Genomic DNA, 23,432 nt, shown 5'->3' with positions numbered 1-23,432 from the left:
ATGAATCTCAGGGCAGCCCAACCTCTTTCAAGATGCAAATTGCAGTCAAACACAGAAACAGTAAGGTTCTGTTTATCCTTTCACCAAGGGTGCAAACTGCTAATCAGGCTTCATTGCTGGGCCGGCTACTTTGTTTATCAATAAACAGGAAGACAGTTAGATTATAATTTTCCTGCCCAGTACTGGTAGCCAAAAGGAAATGCTGGCAGCCTGGTAGTACTGAGTTCCAGTTGCATCAAAACACAATTATTATTGTAATAATGTATGAGTGTTTGCAAGTTGCACAGGCATGCTACACATGCCCACAGAATCATGTGAAATATATTGGCAGAGAATGAGCGTGGTGATACATGGACTAAGGGGACTGTCAAAATAGGCTGGACCTCCAAGAGCTCAGCTGTGGAATCTTGCTTAAAAAACACACACACACTGGAAAAGAGTTAACATGGCAGATATGGAAATCTTCCACATGTTAATGCAACATAACAAAAACATGGCTTGACTAAAATCAAACAACAAATAGGCAATAATCTCAGCTCTAAAATGGGAAATTTGATTGGAATATGCTATAACTGCCACTACAAACCCTATTAACACAGAATGCTTGTGCATCTCTAAAAGAGATGTTCAGAATTATTTTCATGTCCATGAAGCTACCTTCCTGACATACTATAAGACCCAAATCTAAAATACAGGACAAGATTTAAAAGCTAACTTATGAAGAAATATTCAGTCACACATGTGTTTAGGCATTCAAATTGTCCAAATCATGACCTTAGTTCTTCTTTTCATTTTCTCTGTAAAGATACATCTATGAAAGATTAAAATGCATTCCAAACTTCAAGTAATTCCTGAGATGGGAATACAAAAGAACTATAATTTTCATAACATATGCTTCTATTTTTTTCAGATTTTTAAATGGATATTATTTTTATTTTATTTTTAGAGATGGGAAGGGAGGGAGAAAGAGAAGAAGAAAAACATCAATGTGTGGTTGCCTCTCACTTGCCCCCACTGGGCACCTGGCCCACAATCCAGGCATGTGCCCTAGACTGGGAATCAAACCAGCAACCCTTTGGATTGCAGGCCAGCACTCAATCCACTGAACCACAGCAGTCAGGGCCAACTGTGTTTTTTAATCCTGCACCTTTGCCCTCATTCTCCCCCTTCTCACTCCCAATTGCTAACCCTCCAAATAATCTCCATATCTGATTCTGTTCCTGTTTTGCTTGTTGCTTAATTTGTGTTTTAGATTCTGTTTTTGACAGTTGTGCATTTGTTGCCATTTTAATGTTCATCTTTTTTTACTTTCTATTTTTAGACAGAGGGGAAGGGATAGAGAAAGAGAGGAAAAGAAAAATATCAGCGTGTGGTTGCCTCTCAGGCACCCTACAATGGGGACCTGGTCCACAACACAGGCATGTGCCCTGGCTGAGAATTGAACTGGTGACACTTTGGTTCACAGGCCAGTGTTCAATCCACTGAGCCACACCAGCCAGGGTGTTAATGTTTATTGTTTTGATCTTCTTTTTCTTATATAGTTCCCTTTAACATTTCACATAATAATGGCTTGGTTATGATAAACTTCTTTAGTTTTGTCTTGTCTGAGAAGCACTTTATCTGCCCTTCAATTCCAAATGATAGATAGAGCTGGATGAAGTAATCTAGGTTGTAGGTCCTTGCTTTTCATCACCTTGAATACTTCTTGCCAGTCCCTTCTAGCCTGCAAAGATTCTTTTCGGAAATCAGCTGGCAGCCTTATGGGAACTCCTTTGTAGGTAATTGCTTTTCTCTTGCTGCTTTTAAGATGCTCTCTTTATCTTTAACCTTTGGCATTTCAATTATGATGTGTCTTGATGTGCTCCTCTTTGTGTTCACCTTGTTTGGGATTCTGTGCTTACTGTACTTGTATGTCTACTTCCTTCACCAAATTAGGGAAGTTTTCTTTCATTATTTTTTCAAATAAGTTTTCAACTTCTTGCTCTTCTTTTTTTCCTTCTGGCACCCCTGTGATTTGGATGTTGGTACATTTGGAGATGTCCCAGATGCTCCTTACCCTATTCTCATTTTTTAAAATTCTTTTTTCTTCTTGCTGTTCTGATTGAATGTTTTCTTCCTTATGTTCCAAATCATTGATTTGATTTTTGGCTTCACTGCCCCACCCCCTGACTATTGGTTCCCTATAGATTTTTCTTTATTTCACTTAATGCAACCTTCATTACTGCCTGTGTCTTTTTTATGCTATTGCAGTATGCAATTTCTTTGACCATCCTAAGAACCAGTGTTTTGAATTCCGCATCTCATAGGTTGCTTATATCCTTCTCATTTAGTTCTTTTTCTGGAGTTTTGTTCTCTTCTTTCATTTGGGCCATGTTTCTTTGTCTCCTCATTTTGGCAGCCTCCCTGTTTTGTCTATTAGGTAGAGCTGCTTAAACTCCTTGTCTTAGTATCATTGTCTATTGTGGAAAAAGACACCCGTGTAGATGAATGTAGCTTCTTTAAATCCTTGGTTGTTGGACTTCCATATAGCTCGATTTTCTGACAAATCTGGGTGACATCTGTTTTTGTACTGCAGTTGTAATTTTTGCTGTAGCTCAATGTGGAGGTGAAGCATGTTTACCTACATCTCCATCTTCACTGGATTTTTTTTTTCAGATTTTAACAGATTTATGCCACTTCTATTAATGTTGAAATAATACATGTATTATGTTATCATTATACTGATCACATGTAACTCATTTATTTATCAAATGTTTGCTGAGTAGCTACTATGTACCAGCCACTATGGGAAGCTGTGGGGGATAAAATGGCACCCACTTTTCAAAGCTGATAGTACACCAGGGAAGCAGATGTGAAACAAGTCATTACATTGAAAGTGTGATGACTGTCACAAAAGAGTATTTAAACAATTTTTTTTTATCTTTACTGAGGACATTTTCTTCATTGCCTTTTTTTTTTTTTTTTTTGAGCGAGAGAGAGAAGAAGGGAGAGAGGAAAGGAGAGAAAAACATCAATGAGTGAGAGAAACATCAACTGGTCACCTCTCTCACATGTACTGAGGATTGCATATGCCCAGGCCAGGGATTGGACATACAACCTAGGTATGTGCTCTGACTGGGAATCAAACCCACAACACTTTGGCCATGGACGATACTCCCACCAACTGAGCCACACCAGCGAGGGCTGGACTAGTCACTTTTATTTACTCCCAACCATTCTTTACTGCTGTGTCTGGCTCCCCAAGATACCAACTCATAGCAGCCTACCTTGGCAACTTGATATAGGGAACTGTGGCTCACTTTTTCTAGGATGATACTTGGCCAGGTGAAAATCTGACAAGTTCTGTATGGCTCTGTTAATAACTCTCATTAGCAAGTGAAGTGAACAGCTCTAGGGCGTGGACTGTCTGGCTTCCCCACTTATAATAAGTGTGATCTTGGGCAAGTTTGTATTATGCTTTCCTACCTGTCAATGAGGATAATAATAGCACCTCTTTCATTGAATTGCTGTGACAAGAGTTCATCTATACAAGAAACTTAGAAATACAGTAGACCTCTTTTTCCATGGAGGATACATTCCAAGACCCCCAGTCGATGCCTGAAACTGGGAATAGTACTGAACCTTATATATATCATGTTCTTTCCTATACATACATACCTATAATAAAGTTTAATTTATACATTAGACATAGTAAGAGATGAACAGCAATAATAAAATAGAACAATTACATAACAATGTATTATAATAAAAGTTATGTAAATATGGTCTCTCAGACAAAATGATCTGATAATCTAGATGGCTACTAAGTGACTAAGGGTGAGTGCAGTATACAGCAGGATATGCTGGATAAATTGATGATTCATGTCCTGGAGGGGACAGAGAACAGTGCAAGATTTCATTACACTACTCAGGACAGTGCACAATTTAAAACTTATGAATTGTTAGTTTCTGGAATTTTTCATTTAATATTTATGGACTGTGGTTGATCATGGGTAATTGAAATCACAGAAAGCTAAATTACAAATAAGGGAGGACTACTACTACAGGGCTGGCACACCTAAAGTACTCACTAAATGGCCTCCAAGTACTGAATTGTCCTTGGAGCGCGTTCAGCACCATGGTCAGCTCCAAGTCATTTTTCCTCTGAGGAAGTGTAAAGGTGGAAAGAATGATGGTGGGAAATTGCTTTCAGCCCAGAAATGGGCCAAAATTCAAGAAGGCTGTCAACCTCCAGACACCCGAGGAGGGAGGTGTGATAATGTTTGTCTCCCCCTGACCCTCAAAGTTGAAGTCTTAAATGTGCGGTATGTCTCCAGGGGAAATACAGAAAAGATCAGTTGAGTAATCCCGGCTGAGAGAGCCATGACTACCCTGATCAATGTGAGTTCATGATCTCGTTTACTCTAACTCTCTAATGTCTTGACTCTCAAATTGGGTTTTTCATACCCATTTCGGGCTTCCTTTGCTCTGACAGCCTACCTGGAACAGTTTTTTTCCATTTATGGGCTGTTTACTTTGTCTTCCTCCGTGTATCTATCCATCACAACTTCAGGAAAGGGAAGCTCTTGACACCCCCTGTGCCCTAAAAACTGGAACCACTTAGGCCAGACTATTAACCCTGCCCTGCTACCAGGGAATAGTGTTTAGACAATATGCTCAGTAGGCTTAGTGAAATAGCCTGTCAGGGCCCACCCCTAGCTTTGTTCTTCTGACCTGGGAGGCTCCAAGGATTCACCCGCTACTGAAAAAACTGGAATCTTTGGGAAGCTCACTTTCATCTCATGTCACCTCCCTAATTCCTGTTTCTCTCTAAGCTTTTGTTCTTCAGAGAGATGTCTAGGGAAATCTTGGTTATCTGGAGCTAATCACTACTTTGCCAAAGAACACACTGCTTCTTAGACAAGCCTTGGCTGGATTCAGGGCCCAATTGCTAACTTCCGGAGGCTAATTTCTGACCAATAAATAGCTAGCACAATTGCATCACATGGGGGAAAATGCAAAAATATATTTGAAATGGACAGCATATCTTTAACAGAAAGACAGGCTATGCCTTGAGCTAATTCTTGTTGACACTTTCCCCTGACAAGCCACATTTTTCTTTCCCATTAAAACATCATCTTCCCCAACCTATACAGCAGGTATAGAATAACAATTAAACCACCAACACTACCACCATCACCAGTGAGGAGTTTTATTTAAAGACACAAAAGTGTAATATTTTTTATGAATCTTCTTATTGTTGTTTAAGTACAGTTGTCTCCATTTTCCCCACCACCAATTTCACCCCCCCCCCCAATCTCTAATCCTTAATCCTACACACTTTTGGCTTTGTCCATGGGTCCTTTATACATTTTCCTTGACAACCGTCCACCTTCTTTCCTCCAGTGTCATCCCTGTCCCCCTTCCCTTCTGCTTACTGTCAGTTTGTTCTTTATTTCAATGTCTCTAGTTCTACTTTCCTTGCTTGCTTGTTTTGATGATTAGGTTCCACTTATAGATGAGATCATATGGCATTTGTCTTTTACTGCCTGGCTTATTTAACTTAGCATAATGCTCTCCAGTTCCATCCATGCAGTAGCAAAGGGTAGTAGCTCTTTCTTTTTTCCTGCTGCATAGTTTTCCATTGTGTAAATGTACCAGTTTTTGGATCCACTCATTTACTGATGGGCACTTAGGTTGCTTCCAGCACTTGGCTATTGTAAATTGTGCTGCTATGAACATTTGGGGTGCCTAGGTTCTTTTGTATTGGTGTTTCATGATTATTAGGGTATAATCCTAGCATTGGAATTGCCAGGTGAAAAGGCAGTTCCATCTCTAGCTTTTTGAGGAAATTCCATACTCTTCTCCACAGTGCCTGTACCAGTACGCATTCCCACCTACAATGTAATAGGGTTCCTTCTTCTCTATGACTTCACCAGCACTTACTGTTTTTTATTTGTGTATGATGGTCATTCTGACTGGTGTGAAGTGGTATCTCACTGAGATTTCAATTTGCATCTTTCTGATGGCTAGTGATACTGAGCATCCTTTCATATGTCTCTGGGCCCTCTGTATGTCCCTCTTGAAACAGTGTCTGTTTAGGTCCTTTGCCCGTTTTTTCATTGGATTGTTTGTCTTCTTGGAGTGGAGTCATGTAAGTTTTTTATATATTGGATATCAGACCCTCATCCAAGGTATCATTCACAATGACATTTTCCCATACAGTTACTTCCCTTTTCATTTTGCTGATGTTTTCTTTAGCCATGCAGAAGCTTTTTATTTTGATGAAGTCCCATTTGTTTATTCTTTATTTTATGTCTTTTGCTGTAGGTGACATATCAGTGAAAATATTGCTGCATGGAATATCTGACATTTTCAGCTTGTGTTCTCTTCTAGGACTTTCATGGTGTCACAACTTATATTTAAGTCTTTTATCCATCTCAAGTTTATTTTTGTATATAGTGTAAGTTGGTAGTTCAGTTTCTTTTTTTTCTTTTCTTTTTTCTTTTTTTCTTTTTTTTTGCATGCAGCTGTCCAGACATCCCAACACCATTTGTTGAAGAGGCAATTTTTACTCCATTTTATGCTTCTGCCCCCTTTGACCACAGAGGCATGGGTTTACTTCTGGGCTCTCTATTCAGTTCCATTGGACTGTGTCTCTTCTTTTCTCAGTACCAGACTGTTTTGAATACAGTGGCCTTGCAATGCAGTTTGATGTCAGATATTATGATACTTCCCACTTTGTTCTTCTTTCTCAAAATTGCTGCAGCTATTTGGGGTCGTTTGTAGTTCCATATCAATTTTTGAAATGTTTCTTCTATGTCTGTGAAACATATCATTGGTTTTTTTAAAAGGGATTGTGTTGAACCTATATATTGCTTTGGATTGTATGGATATCTGGATGATGTTAATTGTTCTAAAACATGAACATGGCATATGCTTCCATTTATTTGTGTCTTCCAAAATTTCTTTGTCCAGTGTTGTGTAGTTTTCAGAACACAGTTCTTTTACATCCTTGGTAGGGTTTATTCCTAGGTACTTTAGTATTCTTGCTACTATTGCAAATGGAATTTTATTCCTGATTTGTTTCTCATATTTTGTTGTTGGTGTACAGAAGTGCCTTTGATTTACGAATATTGATTTCATATCCCACTGTTTTGCCAAATTCACTTATTAGGTCAAGTAGTTTATTGGTGGAGTCAATTGGGTTTTCTATGTATCCTATCATGTCATCTGCAAACAAAGATAGTTTTTCTTCCTCCTTTCCAATTGGGATGCCTTTTATTTATTTTTTCTTGTCTGACCGCTGTGGTTAAGGCTTCCAGTACTATGTTGAATAGAAGTGGTATAAATGGACACCCTTGCATTTTGTTGATCTTAATGGGAAAGCTTTTCGTTTTCCCCACACTGTGTATGATGTTGGTTGTACGTTTTTCGTATACGGACTTTATTATGTTGAGGTATGCCCCCTTAATTTGTACTTTGCTGAGTGTTTTTATCATAAATGGGTGCTGTACCTTGTCAAATGCTTTTTCCGCATCTATTGATATGATCATGTGATACTTTACGATTATTGATTTGTGAATATTGTACCATCCATGCACCCCTGGGATAAATCCCACTTGACCATAGTGGACAATCTTTTTAATCTATTGCTGGATGCGGTTTGCCAATATTTTGTTGAGGATTTTAGCCTCTATGTTCATCAGTGATATTGGCCTGTAGTTTTCTTTCTTTGTTGTGTCTTGATCTGCTTTTGGGATTAGGATGATGCTGGCTGATGAAAAGAGTTTGGGAGTCTTCCCTCTTCTTGGATTTTCTGGAATAGTCTGAGAAGGACAGGGGTTAGGCTCTTCCTTAAATGTTTTGTAGAATTCTCCTGTGAAAACATCCAGTCCAGGGCTTTTGTGTGCCAGGAGTTGTTTGATTACTGCTTCAATTTCACCAGCTATTATTGGTCTGTTCAGGCTTTCTGATTCTTCTTGATTCACTTTTGAAAGACTATATTTTTCTAGAAATTTGTCCACTTCACACAGGTTTTATAATCCTAACATATAGCTGTTCATAGTATTTTCTTACAATCCTTTGTATTTCTGTCATGTCAGTTGTAATTTCTCCTCTTTCATTTTTGATATTATTAATTTGGGTCCTCTTTCTTTTTTTCTTGATGAGTCTGCTTAAAAGATTGTCAATTTTGTTTATCTTTTCAAAGGACCAGCTCATGGATTGGTTGACCCTTTCAATTGTGATTTTAGTCTCTATGTCATTCATTTCTGCTGTGATCTTGATTATTTCCTTTTTTCTACTCTCTCTGGGCTTTGTTTGTTGTTGTTTCTCCTGTTCTTGAAGACGACGGGTTAGGTCATTTATTTCAAATGTTTCTATAGTTTTTAGGTCAGCCTGTGTTGCTATGAACTCCCTTCTCAGGACTGCCTTTGCTGTGTCCAGTTGGTTTTGGACTATTGTGTATTCATTTTCATTTGTTTCCAGAAACCTTTTGATTTCTTCTTTGATCTCATTATTGACCCATGCATTGTTTAACAGTATGCTATTCAGTCTCCATGTGTCTGAATGTTGTTGGGTTCTTTCCTTGAGGTTGGTTTCTTGTTTCAAGCCCTTGTGGTCTGAGAAGATGCTTGATATGATTGCAATTTCCTTGAATTTGTTGAGGCCTGTTTTGTGTCCTATCATGTGATCTGTCTTTGAAAATGTTCCATGTGCATTTGAAAAGAATGTGCATTTTGATTCTTTGGGATGAAAGGTTCTTTATCTATCAGTTAAGTCCATTTGATCTACCCATTGTTGACAGTGGGGTGTTAAAATTCCCTATCATAATTATGCTGCTGTCTGTATCTTCCTTGAAGTCCTCCAAGATTGTTCTTATATATTTGTGGACTCTAATTTGGATGCATATATGTTTACATATTTATGTCTTACTGATGGATTCTACCCTTGAATGTTATGAAGTGTCCTTCTGTGTCTCTTTTTATGGCCTTTGTTTTGAAATCTATTTTGTCTGATATAAATATTGCTATCCAAATATTTTTTTCCTGTCTGTTTGCTTGGGATATTTTTTCCCAACCCTACACTTTCAGTCTGGGTAAGTCTTTTATTCTGAATTGGTCTACTGTAGGCAGCATATTTGCAGGTCATATTTTCAAATCCATTCAGCTACCCTATGTCTTTTGATTTGAGCATTTAACCCATTTACATTTAAAGTTATTATTGATAGGTACTTATTTATTTCCATTTTACCTCCTTTGTACCGTTGTTCCTCTCTCTTAATCTTTTTCTTCAAATTCATAAATCATTCCCTTTAGCATCTCTTGCAATGTTGGCTTGGTGCACGTGTATTCTTTTAGTCTTCTTTTGTCTGGGAAACTCCTTATTTCACCTTCCATTTTAATTGAGAGCCTTGCTGGGTACAGTAGTCTTGGTTGCAGGGCTTTGCTTTTCATTGCTTGGAATATTTGTTGCCCTTCCCTTCTCACCTGTAGTGTTCCTGTTAAGTCAGCTGATAACGTTATTGGGTCTCCCTCATAGTTACTTCCTGTTTCTCCCTTGATGACCTTAAGATTCTCTCCTTGTCTTTCAACTTTGTTTTTTTAATTATGTTGTGTCTTGGAGTGGGCCTCTTTGGGTTCCTTTTGTTTTGGACCCTCTGTGCTTCCTGGACTTGCATGAGTTTTCTCTCCTCCAATTATGGAAGTTTTCCATCATTATTTTTCAAACAGGTTTTCTATCTCTTGCTCATCTTCTTTCCCTCTGATATCTCTATTATATGGATATTATTCATTTCATGTTGTGCTACAGTTCCCTTAACCCCTCTTTGTTCCTTTTGAGTCTTTTTTCCCTTTTCTTGCTCTTTCTGGCAGTTTTTTCTCTCTCTTGTCCTCCACCTCACTGAGTTGATCCTTTGCTTCATCTAGCCTGCTTTTGATTCCTACTGTGTTCTTCAATTCCAAAACTGTATTTATTTCCTCTTGGCTCTTGTTGATTGCTTCTATGTCCTTTCCATGCTGATATAGTTTGCAGTAAGTTCCTCTTTTCTTTTTGGTAATTCTACTGTGCTCATTGAGTTTCCTTTTTTTAAAAAAAATGTTTTATTTATTTATTTTAGAAGGAGAGAAACATCTATGTGCAAGAAATACATAGATCGGTTGCTTCTCACATGCCCCCAACTGGAAGCCTGGCCCACAACCCAGGCATGTTCCCTGACCTGGAATCAAACCAGCGACCTCTTGGTTTACAGGCCGGCACTCAATCCTTGAGACATACCAGCCAGGGCTTTTTTAAAATAATTTTGTATTGATTGATTTGAGAGAGAGAGAGGGAGAGAGAGAAATATCATTGCTTTGTTGTTCCACTTATACATTTATTGGTTGGTTCTTGCATGCACCCTGACTGGGGATCAAACCCACAATGTTGACTATCGGGATGATGCTCTAACCCACTGAGCCATGGGGCCAGGGAGTTTCCTTATAACCATTGTTTTGAACTCTATATCTGATAGTTGCCTCTATTTCATTTAGTTCTCTTTCTGAGGATTCCTCCTCTCCTTTCAATTGGTGGCTGTTTCTTTGTCCCCCCATTACTTGTGAGACTCTTCTTGTTTGCTTCTGCTTCTTAAAGTGACCTGTTTTGACTCCCTGACTTTGTGGTGTGAACTTCTATGGTAGGAGACCTGTGAGATTCAGTGGTGCAGTCTCCTTGATCTTCTGAACTTGATGCTCTTGGGGTGCTCTTTATGCCATTTATGTTGGCTCTCTAGATGTAACTGGATTTTGATTGTTGTTGGGTCATTATTTGATGGGTACTTCCTACCAGCTGGTTGACTGATGGTAAGTCTGCCCACCATGTATTGTATGCTGTTGTGTGTAGGTGCACTGTGTTTTCTTTCTGGATCCGCCTTTGGTAATGTCATATGTTGACCCCGTCTGACCTTATGCAGCCTGTTCAAAACTTCCAGGGATCTACTCTCTGTGGCTGACTTCTTTGGTTATTAATCTAGTCACCCTGCATTCAGGAGTCAGGTTTAAGCACTATAGGGCAAGGGCAGAATTCCTCCTGGGGGTGGGGCTATTGTTTCCTCTCAGGCTGCTGCCATACGGGGGATGACTCAGCACTGGGATCCTGGCTGTGGCTACTCTCTCAGTTCTCTCCCCAAAGCCTCCGTCCCCAGTCTCTCCACAGGCGTCTCTAGTCCATTCTTGCCCTCTCCTTTGTCGGAGCCCAGGAGAAGTGGGTACAAATGAAAATTTGTGCATTGGCCATTCAATGGCTCTTTGTGTCTCCAGCCTTCTGTCTGGCAGAGAGAAACCCTTCCACTTTTCGCCGCTGGTTTTTACCTGTGTAGTTTTTGGGCTCCTATGATCTTCTAGGCTGGGGATCCAGCTTAGTGTTTAGACTCCACTCTTCTCAAGGGGATCCAACCAGTTGCTTAATTATCCCTCTGGCACTGCCACCCATGGGCATATGACAGCCTTCTTGAGTCTCCAACACACTCCTTACCAGTCAGGTTTTGCTGAAGCTGATTCTTCTGTCTGAGGTTATAAGGTTTTTCTCCCACTATTGTTCAGTTGTAATTCCAGATTGGTCCAGGGAGGAGGTTAATGTGACCTCCATTCACTCCTCTGCCATCTTGCCTCTCCACCTAGTATTATTTTTTTAATTTGCTCTCTAAATCAGAATGTTGAATTATGCCTCAAAATATTTCCACCTATTTATTATTGAAAATATAGTGGTACTTAATACTTCATTTTGAATTGTGGCCACTAAAATCAGAAAACTTGAAAAATACTATTTTTTTTATATCAACCATGTTGTTCTGCAAGATTTCCTGCTGTCACACCTTTATTTTGGTGGTTGATATGTCCACTTGCTTCTTTAGTCACAGAGATTTAGCAAACTGAAACCTCTTGGGCTCATTTTGTGAAAATCACCTGTGGTCTCCTGATTAAAAAAAGAAGAAATTTTAATTGGTAGCTATACTTGGAATAAGTAAGTTTAATGATTCTCATTATAGTTTCCAAGCTATGTATCACTACATTTCAGAGGATATGGCTACAGTTTCCACTTTTATAATGTTTCAGTTCATTTAAACTGAGTTCCTTTCTTTCAGTCTTAATTTTGAGCTGAAACTCAAAGATTTGTTTTATGGCCTATGCCTGGGCTTTCCAGAGTTAGGTATATCATATTAGAGATTATACTCAGTTTTAACTGGATTCCTAGGAATTGCAGGAAAATAAATAACTGGCAATTTGAAGCCTGCATCTCTTTGTAAAGAGATTTTGTTGAGCTCATTAAATGGAAATTCCTGGCTATTATGGCCCTAATAGAGATATTTTAATTCTTGCATTAAGAAGATGCCTGTTTTGAAGAATAAAACAATGAGGGGGGTTGTTTGTTTGTTTTCTGGGTTTTAAAAATAATTACGGCACAGAAGAGAACAGGTTATTTAAGGGTAAGAAGAGACTGACAAAAGACTGGAAACACTTTATTACTTTTATGAAAACTTGGATAGGTTTTTGTATCAGAACCTATATGGATCAAAAAGACCTTGCAGAGTTGCTAAGCACAATTCAGCTTTCCACACTGTTCCAAAAAGACTCACCGATACCCCAATTCCTATTGAAGAAATCTCCCAAGCTCTCAAGTCTTTTAATAAAGGTAAGGTCCCTGGGAGAGGAGCCCTCCCATCCTAATTTCACAACCCTATTGAAGACGAGTTAGCTCCCCATGCCCCTGTATACATTTAATCATTCATTGCCCATGAGTTAGCTCTCTCCCTGTGGGAAGAGTAGACCTCTCTAGCCTACTAATTTATTTCAAAGTGACAGCACTAAGATATTTAAAATTTATTCAAATGGATTTGTGTGTGCATATGGTAAGTACAAATGGGGCTTTTGTTTCTATGTATGTATGTGCACACATGTGTGTGAGGACATGCTCAAAATGAAGTCAAACAAGAGAACACAAATTAAAGAGAATACGTATGTTTGGGGTAGAAAAGGATCTTCCACGTGGATGGCAATTAAAGGTATTACAGAGTAACTCAAGAGTTAACTAGTTTGTTTAAAACAATGAATATCAGGAAATCACTCATATTACTCAAAAATTAATAATAAGCCCAAAACCACCCTGAGTGGTATGGTTCTTTTGGTTAGGCATTGTACCACAAAGTGAAACGTTGTTGGTTCCATCCCTGTTCAGGGCACACACCTAGGTCATGGGTTCAGTCCCCAGTCAGGGTGCATACGAGGAGCAACCAGTCAATGTTTCTCTCCATCCCTTCCCCTCTCTCCAAAAATAAATAGATAGATAAATAAAATTTAATAATTTTAAATTTTTATTTATCTAACCTTCCCTAAGGCCTCACACAGGTCCTGAGATTCAAGATGGCTGGAGGGAGCAGAAGCATTCAAAGAACACTGTCCAGGGTGGGTTACCCTATGGAACTCCTGAAAAACTGACTGTTGCTTAGAGGGCAAATGGCTTTCTCTTGCTTTTCATAGTGGAAGGCAGCTTGGACAAGATGGCCCTTCTTGCAGCCACATGGCCTACGTCAGGCAGAGCAGATGGGGTAGGGAGCCGCTGCTCCAATCCCTGCGGGCCAGGAGCTTCCTGGAACCCTCTGCTAAGGTCAACTCTCCTCAGACAGCCCATCCCAAACTCTGTGGCAGTCTTCCTCCCTCTGTTTCGCATAATTGAGAAAGTCATTGTGAGTAAGTCTTGCTCAGGACCCAGGCCTCAGGCCAGCTCTCTCTTGCTCTGAACCATTCTCATGAAGCCATTTTTTTACTCCCTTTCTGCCAAGAACTGTTCAAGTACCTGGCACAGAAATGCAAAGTAAAAATCTACTGCTTAACTGTTTAAGAAAAATAATTTTCTCTCTGATTTTGTGAAGAAAAAAGTGAGATTTTTCTAAGATAGCTGTTTCTAGCCCTATAGTGCTAAGAAATCTGTGAGGGGGCTTGAGAAAAAAAAGTGTTATTTGCTGTCTCTACAGTGTTTTCTTTGTCTACAATAGTTGAGGGAGAAGGTTAAAGCAACAGCAAACTTGGAAAATTCCACAACCTCTAGAGCAAAAACCTACCTGTGCGAATATATTATCCTATGACAGGCAGGAATCGAAGGTATGAGTCAGAACCAGCAAACCTTGGCTTTCTAAACAATCATCAGAGACTTGAATTGATACATCAAACCCATTCCCAAGAGTACAGTTAAGACAACTGTTATTTAGGTATTTATCAAACACTCATATAATATTTATTACATGCCAGGAACTGTTCTAAGTACTTAAAAAATATCAGTCCATTTAATGTAATCCTTTGGACTAAACACTATTTTTACCATGATTACACTTATTTTACAGAAGAGGAAACTGAGGCACAGAGAGAGGTGGAATAATTTGCCCAATGTTGCACGTCAGGATGAGACATTAACAGAATCCAGACATAGACAGTTTGGCACCAAATTCTGTGTTTTTGACCATCAAATATGTTCTTCTATGTGAAAGAGACATCTTAAGGAATGTACTAACTATCCATTCTCCTAAATTTTATAAGCTTTATTGCTTTAAAAATGACATTATCGCTTTTTAAAAAAACAATATTTACTTAGCACTTGAGGGTTTACAAAGTGCTTTGTTTTCAAAATTGTTGTTCAGTTATAGTTACCCCAATTTTTACCCCATTGCTCTCCCCTGCCCTGACCACGCCCCCCACCGAGTCAATCCCCACCCCATGGGTCCATGCCCATGTGTCCTTTATACATGTTCCTTGACTTGGCCCTTCCCTTTCTTTTTCCCCATAGCCTGTTCCTCCCTCCCCTCCTTCCCCCTGGGTCTCACAGCTGGCACTGTGGCAGGCAGTGCAGGTTTCATTATCACCAATCTTATGTGACAGATAAGGAGAGGTTCATGAGATTACCAAGCTCTAGTCCCCACCAAACGCCAGCGAGATAGTGTTAAAATAGGGAAGTTTAAAGGAATCATCTGTTGCCAAGTGCCCTACCCTTTTCACTGAACCAGATTGTTGGTATCAAAGTAAGTTTCCTACGAGTGACATTCCAGATTTTATTAGCTTAGGTTCCTATAGAAAAGTCTTTCTTAAATCACAATTCAGAGTTCCTCATTTGGTTTTCTGAATGGTCAGTATAAGACACCTCATAACCATAAACTCCTAACCTATCCTCATTCTTTACAAATAAAATCAGTAAAAAATGAGATTATGTTTATAGAAGTTGCTTCTGGTGCTTCAGAGGGGAACCTTCTCTCAGGAACTACTAAAGGGTGTGTTCACCCAAACAAGGAAACATACCCAGATACACAAAATCCACAGGATACAGAAAAAAAGGATATCTAACATAAGAGAGACAGGAGGGAAATACTGTCAAGTCTTGAGGGAATCAGAAGATTCAAGGAGAGATTTCTCCTAGAAGATAAAACTGATAAAATACTGATGCTTCTGAATATATTATGAAGAGATTTAGACAACTGTGAAGACGTGAATGTTAAATTTGTGACAACTGAATAGAAAACTAAGCCAGCAAAAAAACAAAAACAAAACAAAAAAATGAGAGAGAGAAAGATAATTATGAACTCCAGGAAGCACAATATGTTGGCAAATCGGTTTATTACAACATAGTTCAACTCAAAATAGCTTTTACACTGAATATTAATCTTATCAAAGTTACATATAATTGTACTGAGACAACTAAGGGACAGCTCGCAGATCTTGGGGATAGGGTTGTAGTGAGGACAGAAATAAATCCCATAGTATGGTGTCAATATCATGCCTAAAATTGGGGAAAAAATTAAAGAAGTATATTATTTATAGATATGGAAGTGAATTCCACAAGAATAAGCTAGGACTGCTTCATTTAATAACTATTTGACTCTATGTGCAAGAATAAACTTCAGACTAATCTTGTTCAGGTTTATAATAATTTTAAAAATAATGCTTTTTGGCAACATGGCAAACCATATTCTCTGAAGGGCCATCTTACTATAAAATGGATACATTCCAACAAAAGTACTTTTTAATGCATTACTGGGATCATAAAAGTGTGAGATAATTTTCTAGAGGCCAATTTAAAATAGGAACAACAAAAAAACCCTAGTTGAATTCTGATTTATGAGAGGTTAGAATAATAAGAAAGCTAGGAACCAAAAGCCTCTGTCAGACATGGTATAAGGTTCTAAGCCCAAGACAACTGCAAAGTTGGGAAAATAAACCGTGACTTTAGATTAGCAATATCCTTGACTCCAAGCAGAAGCAAACACAAATTCTCTTTGGAGGAAAACTTTCCCACTCTAGGCTCTTATAATTTCCAAGAATTAATTCAAATCAATAAGGTTTCATATTATAAATCAGCAAACAACAAAAGCAATTTAGATGCAAGTATCATGAAATTTTCACATTCAGCAGATATGAAAAAGAATCAAATAAGCCCTGGCCAGGTAGCTCAGTTGGTTAGAGCATCTTTCCAATATGCCAAGGTTGTGGGTTTGATCACTGGTCAGGGCACATACATGAATTAACCAATAAATGCATAAATAAGTGGGTTTTAGGTTTGATCCCTGGACAGAGCATGTTCAGGAGGCCACCAATCAATGTTTCTCTCTTACATCAATGTTTCTTTCCCTTTCTCTTTTCCTCTCCTCCCCTCCCCTCTCTCTAAAATCAATAAGCATGTCCTTGGGTGAGGATAAGAAAAAAGTATCTGGCTTTGGCTGGTGTGGCTCAGTGGATTGAGTGCAGGCCTGTGAACCAAAGGGTCACTGGTTTGATTCTCAGTCAGGGCACATGCCTGGCAGGTGGGCCAGGTCCCCAGAAGGGGGCATGCAAGAGGCAACCATACATTGATGTTTCTCTCCCTCTCTCCTCCCTTTCGCTATCTCTAAAAATAAATAAATAAAATCTTTAAAATATAAACTCTTTAAAAAAAGAAAAAATATATAAATAAGTGGAATAAAGTGATGTTTCTCTCTCCCTCCCTCTCTTACTTCCTCTCTCTATGAAATCAATTTTTTTTTACTTTTTTAAGTAAAAAAGTTTGAAGATTTTATCTATTTTTAGAGATAGGGGAAGAGAAGGAGAGAGGGAGAGAAACATCAATGTGTAGTTGCCTCTTGTGTGACTCTCCACTGAGGACCTGGCCTGAAACCTAGGCCTGTGACTTGACTAGGAATGGAACCAGGGACCCTTTTATTCATATGCTGGTACTCAGTCCACTGAGCCACACCAGCCAAGGTTAAAATCAATTTTTAAAAAAGACTTCCATATATGAAACATATAATCGCTAAAATTAAAAATTCAGAGGATGGGTTAAACAGACAGAATTGAAAACAGAATTAGAAGTGTTGATTAGATGTGAAGAATTAATGCAGAATATAGCACAAAAAGAAAATGAGACAGCATGAAAGGTTATTAAGGGACAAAGAGGATAGAATAAAAAGCTTCTAAATATGTCTATTTGGCATCTCTGAAGGAGAATATAAAAAGGATAGAATACAAGTGACATTTAAAGTGCTAAGGGTGATATTTTACAGAACTGATAAAAGACATGAATCCACAAATATAGGAAAAGTAACTCATACCATGTGTAGGAAAAAAGGGAGAAAGGAAGGAAGAAGAAATAAATCAGCCCCAGTCAATATTTTAGTTAACCTTCTGTACACCAAAGATGAAGATCTTAAAAACCAGCCAAAGAAAAAAAAGACAACCTAGTTTTTAGATGAAAATGAAGTTCTCAATAGCAGTAATAGTAACCAGAAGACAATGAAATATATCTTCAAATTTCTAAGAGAAAATAATTGTCAATCTAGATTTGTCTATCCAGCTTAACTATAGAGATATTTTCAAATAAACAACAACTGTGAGAGCTTACTGTCAACAAACCTTTGCTACAGGGAAATTCTGAAGGATGCACATTAGGAGAAAGAAAGGTGAACTGAGAAAGAAGGTCTGAGATGCAAAAAAAAAAACCAAACAAAAAACAACAACAACAAAAAAACGGGCAGAGAAAGTGGTAAACTATGGGAATTAATCTAAATAATTACTAGATATATTAAATAATGATAGTAATAATATAAAATTCATAGGTTTAAAGAGATATGGGTAATAATAACCATCTGCGAGGAAGATGATTGGATTTAATGTTTTCTAAAATTCTTGTCAGGGATGAAGATGACAGTTAATTTCAGGCTTTATTAAGTGTACTTGGTAAAATTTCAAGAGTATCCATTATCAGTTAGAAAAACAGTCATACCCTCAAAAATCTAAAAATGGAACTGTCTTTTGACCCAGCGATTCCACTGCTGGGATTATATCCTAAGAATCTCAAAACATCAATTCAAAAGAACCTATGAACCCCAATGTTCATAGCAGCACAATTTACAACAACCAAGTGCTGGAAGCAACCTAAGTGCCCATCAGTAAATGAGTGGATCAAAAAACTATGGTACATTCACATAATGGAATACTATGCAGCAGAAAGAAAGAGCTACTACACTTTGTGACAGCATAGATGGAACTGGAGAGCATTATGCTAAGTGAAATAAGCCAGGTGTTGAAAGTCAAATATCGTATGATTTCAGCTATAAGTGGAACCTAATCAACAAAACAAACAAGCAAGGAAAATATAACCAGCAACACTGAAAGAAAAAAGAAACTGACAGCAATGAGAAGGAATGAAGGAGGCGAGTAATGGGGACAGGAAGGGGAAGGGTCAGGTCAAGGAACATGTATAAAGGACCCATGGACAAAGCCAAAGTGGGGAAGAATTGGGGGAGGAAGGTGCAGGTGGGTGGGGCAGGGGAAAGTGGTAGCAGGAAAATGGAGACAAATGTATTTGAACAAGAAGGAAGGGAGGGAGGGAGGGAGGATGGATTACAAAAAGAAAAAAGAAATACAGTCACAACTTCTAACTTTGAAGAGAGGAAAAATAGACTGATGAAAATAAACCGAAAAAGTCAAATAATCTTTAAAAAGTAAATAAAAAGTCAGAAAGAAACAGAATAGATGAGAAAAACAGGACAAAAAAATATAATGGTATATTTAAATCTAAATTGATCAGTATTTACATTAAAAGTAAGTGGGTTTCCCTGACCAGCAGGGCTCAGTGAGTTGGGCATCATCCCACAAATGGAAAGGTTGCTGGTTCGATTCTCGGTCAGGGCACATGCCTGGGTTGTAGTCCAAGTCCTGGTTGGGGGCATGCAAGAAGCAACTGATAGATGTTTCTCTTGCACATCGATGTTTTTCTCCCTCTCTTCCTCTCTCCCTTCCTCTCTTGGTCCACAACCTCTGACAATGACCACACCACTAGGAGGTAAGTAAGAAATTGGGAGTATGAATTTAGAAACTTCTATAGCACTTGACATAACTGTTAACACCCTACCAGCATTTGATTTTCTAGCAATTATTTTCTTTTTGGATTTTGCCGAAGTATAAGTCCACAATAGATTGGAAATGTTTTAAAAATAAAACCAAGTAACAACAACAAATAAAAATAACCAAACTAGATCTTTCATCACAGAGAATTTGGGCAGTACTCTTATGTATTTTCATGGCTCAAGCAAAAGATCAAAATGGAAATTTAAAAATTCTTAGAACCAAATGATAGTAAAAGTATGCATTCTTATAGACCTGTCTTGTTAGGTTATAGTTATTTACCTTTTTTTCCGTCTCACCACCAGCTTTTGACTCATCCAGGTCAGAGACCATGCAACCATCTTTGTTCCCCTCCTGCTACCATGACGCCTGGTTGTATAGGTACTCAGTACTTATTTAAATGTTGAGTGTTTAGCCCTGACTGGTGTGGCTCAGTTGGTTGGGTATCACCCCCCAAAACCAAAGGGTTGCCAGTTCGATTCCTGGTTGGGGCGCGTATCTGAGTTGCAGGTTCAGTACAGTAGGCAACTGATCGATAATTATCTCTCATATCAATGTTCTCTCTCTTTCTCCCTCCTGCCCCCTCTCTAAAACCAAATAAATTTTTTTAAAAAAAGAAAGATGATTAAGAGGTGACTTCAAGAAAGAAAAAGGAATATGAATACAAATAAAGACAAAATGAATGAAATGTCAAAAAAAGAATGCAATCTGTGAGACGTGACAGACTTATCTGAACATTGCAAATGAATTGAAGCCCCTAGTTCTAAATGGATTACAATCCCAGAATACTGAAAGATTTTGCAGATATGAACACAGAACTCTTGTCATAATCTTTGAAAAACCATGGGGTACACAATGGTAACAAAAGAGAGAGAGAAGTCAAGGAACTAACTTTCCAAGAAAGGGGAAAAATGTTAACTATGGAATATGCCAACAGGTGAGCCTGAGGCTGATTACTGGAAAAAATTCTAAGAGATACAAATATTGGTTCTGCCATTGAATGGCTCTGTGACCTTGGACATATTTCAAAAATTTGCTGTAAAGAGTCCATGAAATAAGATACATAAAGCATTTACTATAGCACCACTTACACAGAAAACTCTCAGTAAATTGTGCTTTATTACCATTTTTGTGTCTCCACAAAAAGAGTGCGGTAACAACTAGGTACTGATATGTGTTTTTCAAGATCAACTCTCATCAACCTAACCTCATTTTTCTGGCAAGGCAGAAGTGTGGGGGGAGAAGGTATTTCTAGACCAGCAGATAGGGAAGATATGTTCATTTTGAAATGGCACTAGATAAAAATATCTTACAATATCCTTGTGAAAAGACCGAATTTTAGGAGAGTTGTGTGACTGAACAACTATATTCAAAGTACTGATTCATGAACTTGACCTTTCCATGCCTTAGTTTCCTTATCTGTAGGAGGAGTATAATAGCACCTCAGTTGACTATTATAACTAACTTTAGTTGACTAAAAGCTCCTCTCCTGGCTGGTGTGGCTCAGTGGATTGAATGCCATCCTTCAAACCAAAAGGATGCTGGTTCACTCCCTGGGCAGGGCACATGGCTGGGTTGCAGGCCAGATTGCCAGCTCGGGGTGTGTGGGAGGCAGCCAATCCATGTTTCTCTCCCCCTCTTTCTTCCTCCCTTCCCCTTCTCTAAAAGTAAATAAATAAATTTTAAAAATGCTCAGCATGCATGAAACAGTGTGTCTAGCAATTAATGCAAAGTTTAACTGTATTAGGTTATAGAACTGGAGTGTCCTGATGAAGACACAGATGCCAAGATGGCGGGCACATTGCCCATCATAAACTCTTCTCTCTCCTTCCCCTCCTTAGGTTCCTCCTAAGAAGTGGCTCTGGGTACAAGAATGAGCTGATGAACACAGATGAATAGGAAGGAAATGTAAGGCAATAACAGACCATATTTCCAACTCATTTGAATGGCAGGAAACAGTCTCAGGTGGGTATTGGAAGAGAGACTCAAGGTTTGTAAAGAAAGATAATTAGAAGTTTATCAGGGCACCCAATGGCTCACTGTGTTATTCTAAAATAAATTCCTCTCTAATTGTAACTATTACAGGATTTAACTGCTCTATTTCCTATAGGAAATCAAGATACTAACAGGCACTGTATCAAATTTTTTCCTTCTAATAATTCCTGTCCCTGACAAAAGATTTTTGTCATCCCAGAGCACAGGAAAAAAAATTGAGACAAAGAAGTAAAGTGAGTTGCCCTGGGTCACAGAGAACTGGGATTACAATTTAGCATCTAATCTTAGAGTGCATGATATGCGTTTTGGAAGCAAGCATACTAGAATTACATTATAGCCTTCAAGAAAAGGCTGATTTATCTTAATCTCTGGGAAAAAGATTAGTTGTATTTTCCTTAGTGCACGCCAAAGACCTTGAATAAACACTTTAGATTCCACGTGCTTATTTTAATACTTTTCCAAATACTTAGAAAGCCTTTGTTTGACCATTAGGAAGATGCTAGAAATTAACTAAAGCAAATATTTGTTTGCTAGAATCTCCAAGGAAAGCAATTAATCAAGAGAGTTGTATAGTACATCCAGAATATTCACCTAGGACAAGAAACTATGAAATAAGCATTAATAGAGATGGTCCCTCCTTCCCCTAGCCCCACAATCCATTTCCAGCCCAACCTCACTGTCTAGGGACTGCATAGATAAAAGGTCAAGTGAAAGCATCTTTTTAACTAAAAAGGTCCCATGCAAACATTAGTTATTGTTATAATGATTTATATATTTCACCTAATTATTGGAAAAATTCATGTTCATTATAAAAACCTGGAAAATGAAGTTAAACAAGCCAAAATGAATCAAAAGCATCCACTATGCTAGGAAACTTATGTACTTGTTTACAATTGGATATTTTCTAAGTCTAATTTTTCTGGTCAAGCCATGAGAAAATCAGCCAAAGGCTGCAACCTTGAAGATCTATGCCCAGTTCCCCTTTAATTAAGTAGGAAAAAATGATGACTTATCTATAGAAAACTATCTTTTATTTTCTTGGCACTTGTCTCAGAAGAGATAAGGCCACTACTTAATATACCTGGCAGTAAAAAGAAGAAATAAATTCCTTATTGCTTCTTAATGGCCTGAAAAATTTACACTACATTTCTAGGATTAAGTCACTTATCCAAATTAGCAAATATCACAGGCAAAATGGATTATGACTATTTCTTTATTATACACACACATAGTCACATGTGCTGAAGGTCATGACTTTCAATACATTTGGTTGGATTCTCCCTTTTTCTTGGAGAAAAAAGAAATACACATTCAGAAACCATACAAGGACTGAATCAAGAATAGGTTAGTAATCAGCAAAAGAGAAGAACAGTAGAATCTTTCCAAATAGTGAACAAATGCTACCAGGAGAGCACCAAATTTCAATCCTTTTCTTTTTCCCATCCTAAGAAAAAATTATCTCATTACCTTTTTGTTCATAGCCACACCATCCTCACAGTCCAGCACGGCACAATCTACATTCAGAGATGGAATCTTCTTTATTTTCTTTTCATCATTTCCAGGTACATAGAGCACTGCCCTCCGGGGAATGTACTTGTGATTGGGTGAATAACTATATCCAAGCCTGGGCACATCAGTTGCCAGAGATGTTTTCCTGCAGAAGACATAATTGGGATTAGTCCAGAATAGAATTTATTTACAAATTTTTGAAAAACTTGATTTCGATGTAAAATTAAAATAGAATACATGGATACCCTTTTAAAATCATAGCAGAATGCAATCACACACAACAGCTAGGAAAACAGTTACAAGAGAAATAACCAAGAAACAAAATGTCATTTCAACTGAGGTTTAAAAAATACGTAACACTAGTGACACAGTTTTCTGAGAAAATACAGAGGGTATACCCATTTCTCCTTGGAAAAAAACTTCCAGTATTAGCATACTGTCCAGATATCATCATCCATGGAGAAAAAGGAGACATTTATACCCAAAAGTTTCTAAATAAACAATGTAAGCATGAGTCTTTTCGAGTAGACAAGTAAATGATTCAAGTTGGTT

At 38.1% G+C, this 23,432-nt stretch overlaps 1 protein-coding gene across 8 annotated transcripts in view; it reads right to left on the bottom strand.

Moving 5' to 3' along the window:
• The window catches only part of CLYBL (citramalyl-CoA lyase), a 339,893-nt gene that overhangs the window by 133,730 nt on the left and 182,731 nt on the right, over nucleotides 1–23,432 (bottom strand). For all 8 annotated transcript variants that reach the window (XM_054574338.1, XM_054574334.1, XM_054574340.1 and 5 more), the window contains one exon: nucleotides 22,839–23,025. In XM_054574338.1, the coding sequence (XP_054430313.1) occupies nucleotides 22,839–23,025 (187 nt within the window). The remainder of the gene's footprint in view (nucleotides 1–22,838; nucleotides 23,026–23,432) is intronic.

Source organism: Pteronotus mesoamericanus, unplaced genomic scaffold (assembly GCF_021234165.1).
Source record: "Pteronotus mesoamericanus isolate MK-2021 breed Mesoamerican mustached bat unplaced genomic scaffold, CSHL_Meso_final contig_26, whole genome shotgun sequence".
Taxonomy (NCBI): Eukaryota; Metazoa; Chordata; class Mammalia; order Chiroptera; family Mormoopidae; genus Pteronotus; species Pteronotus mesoamericanus.
This window is presented reverse-complemented; position numbering and strand designations above follow the sequence as displayed.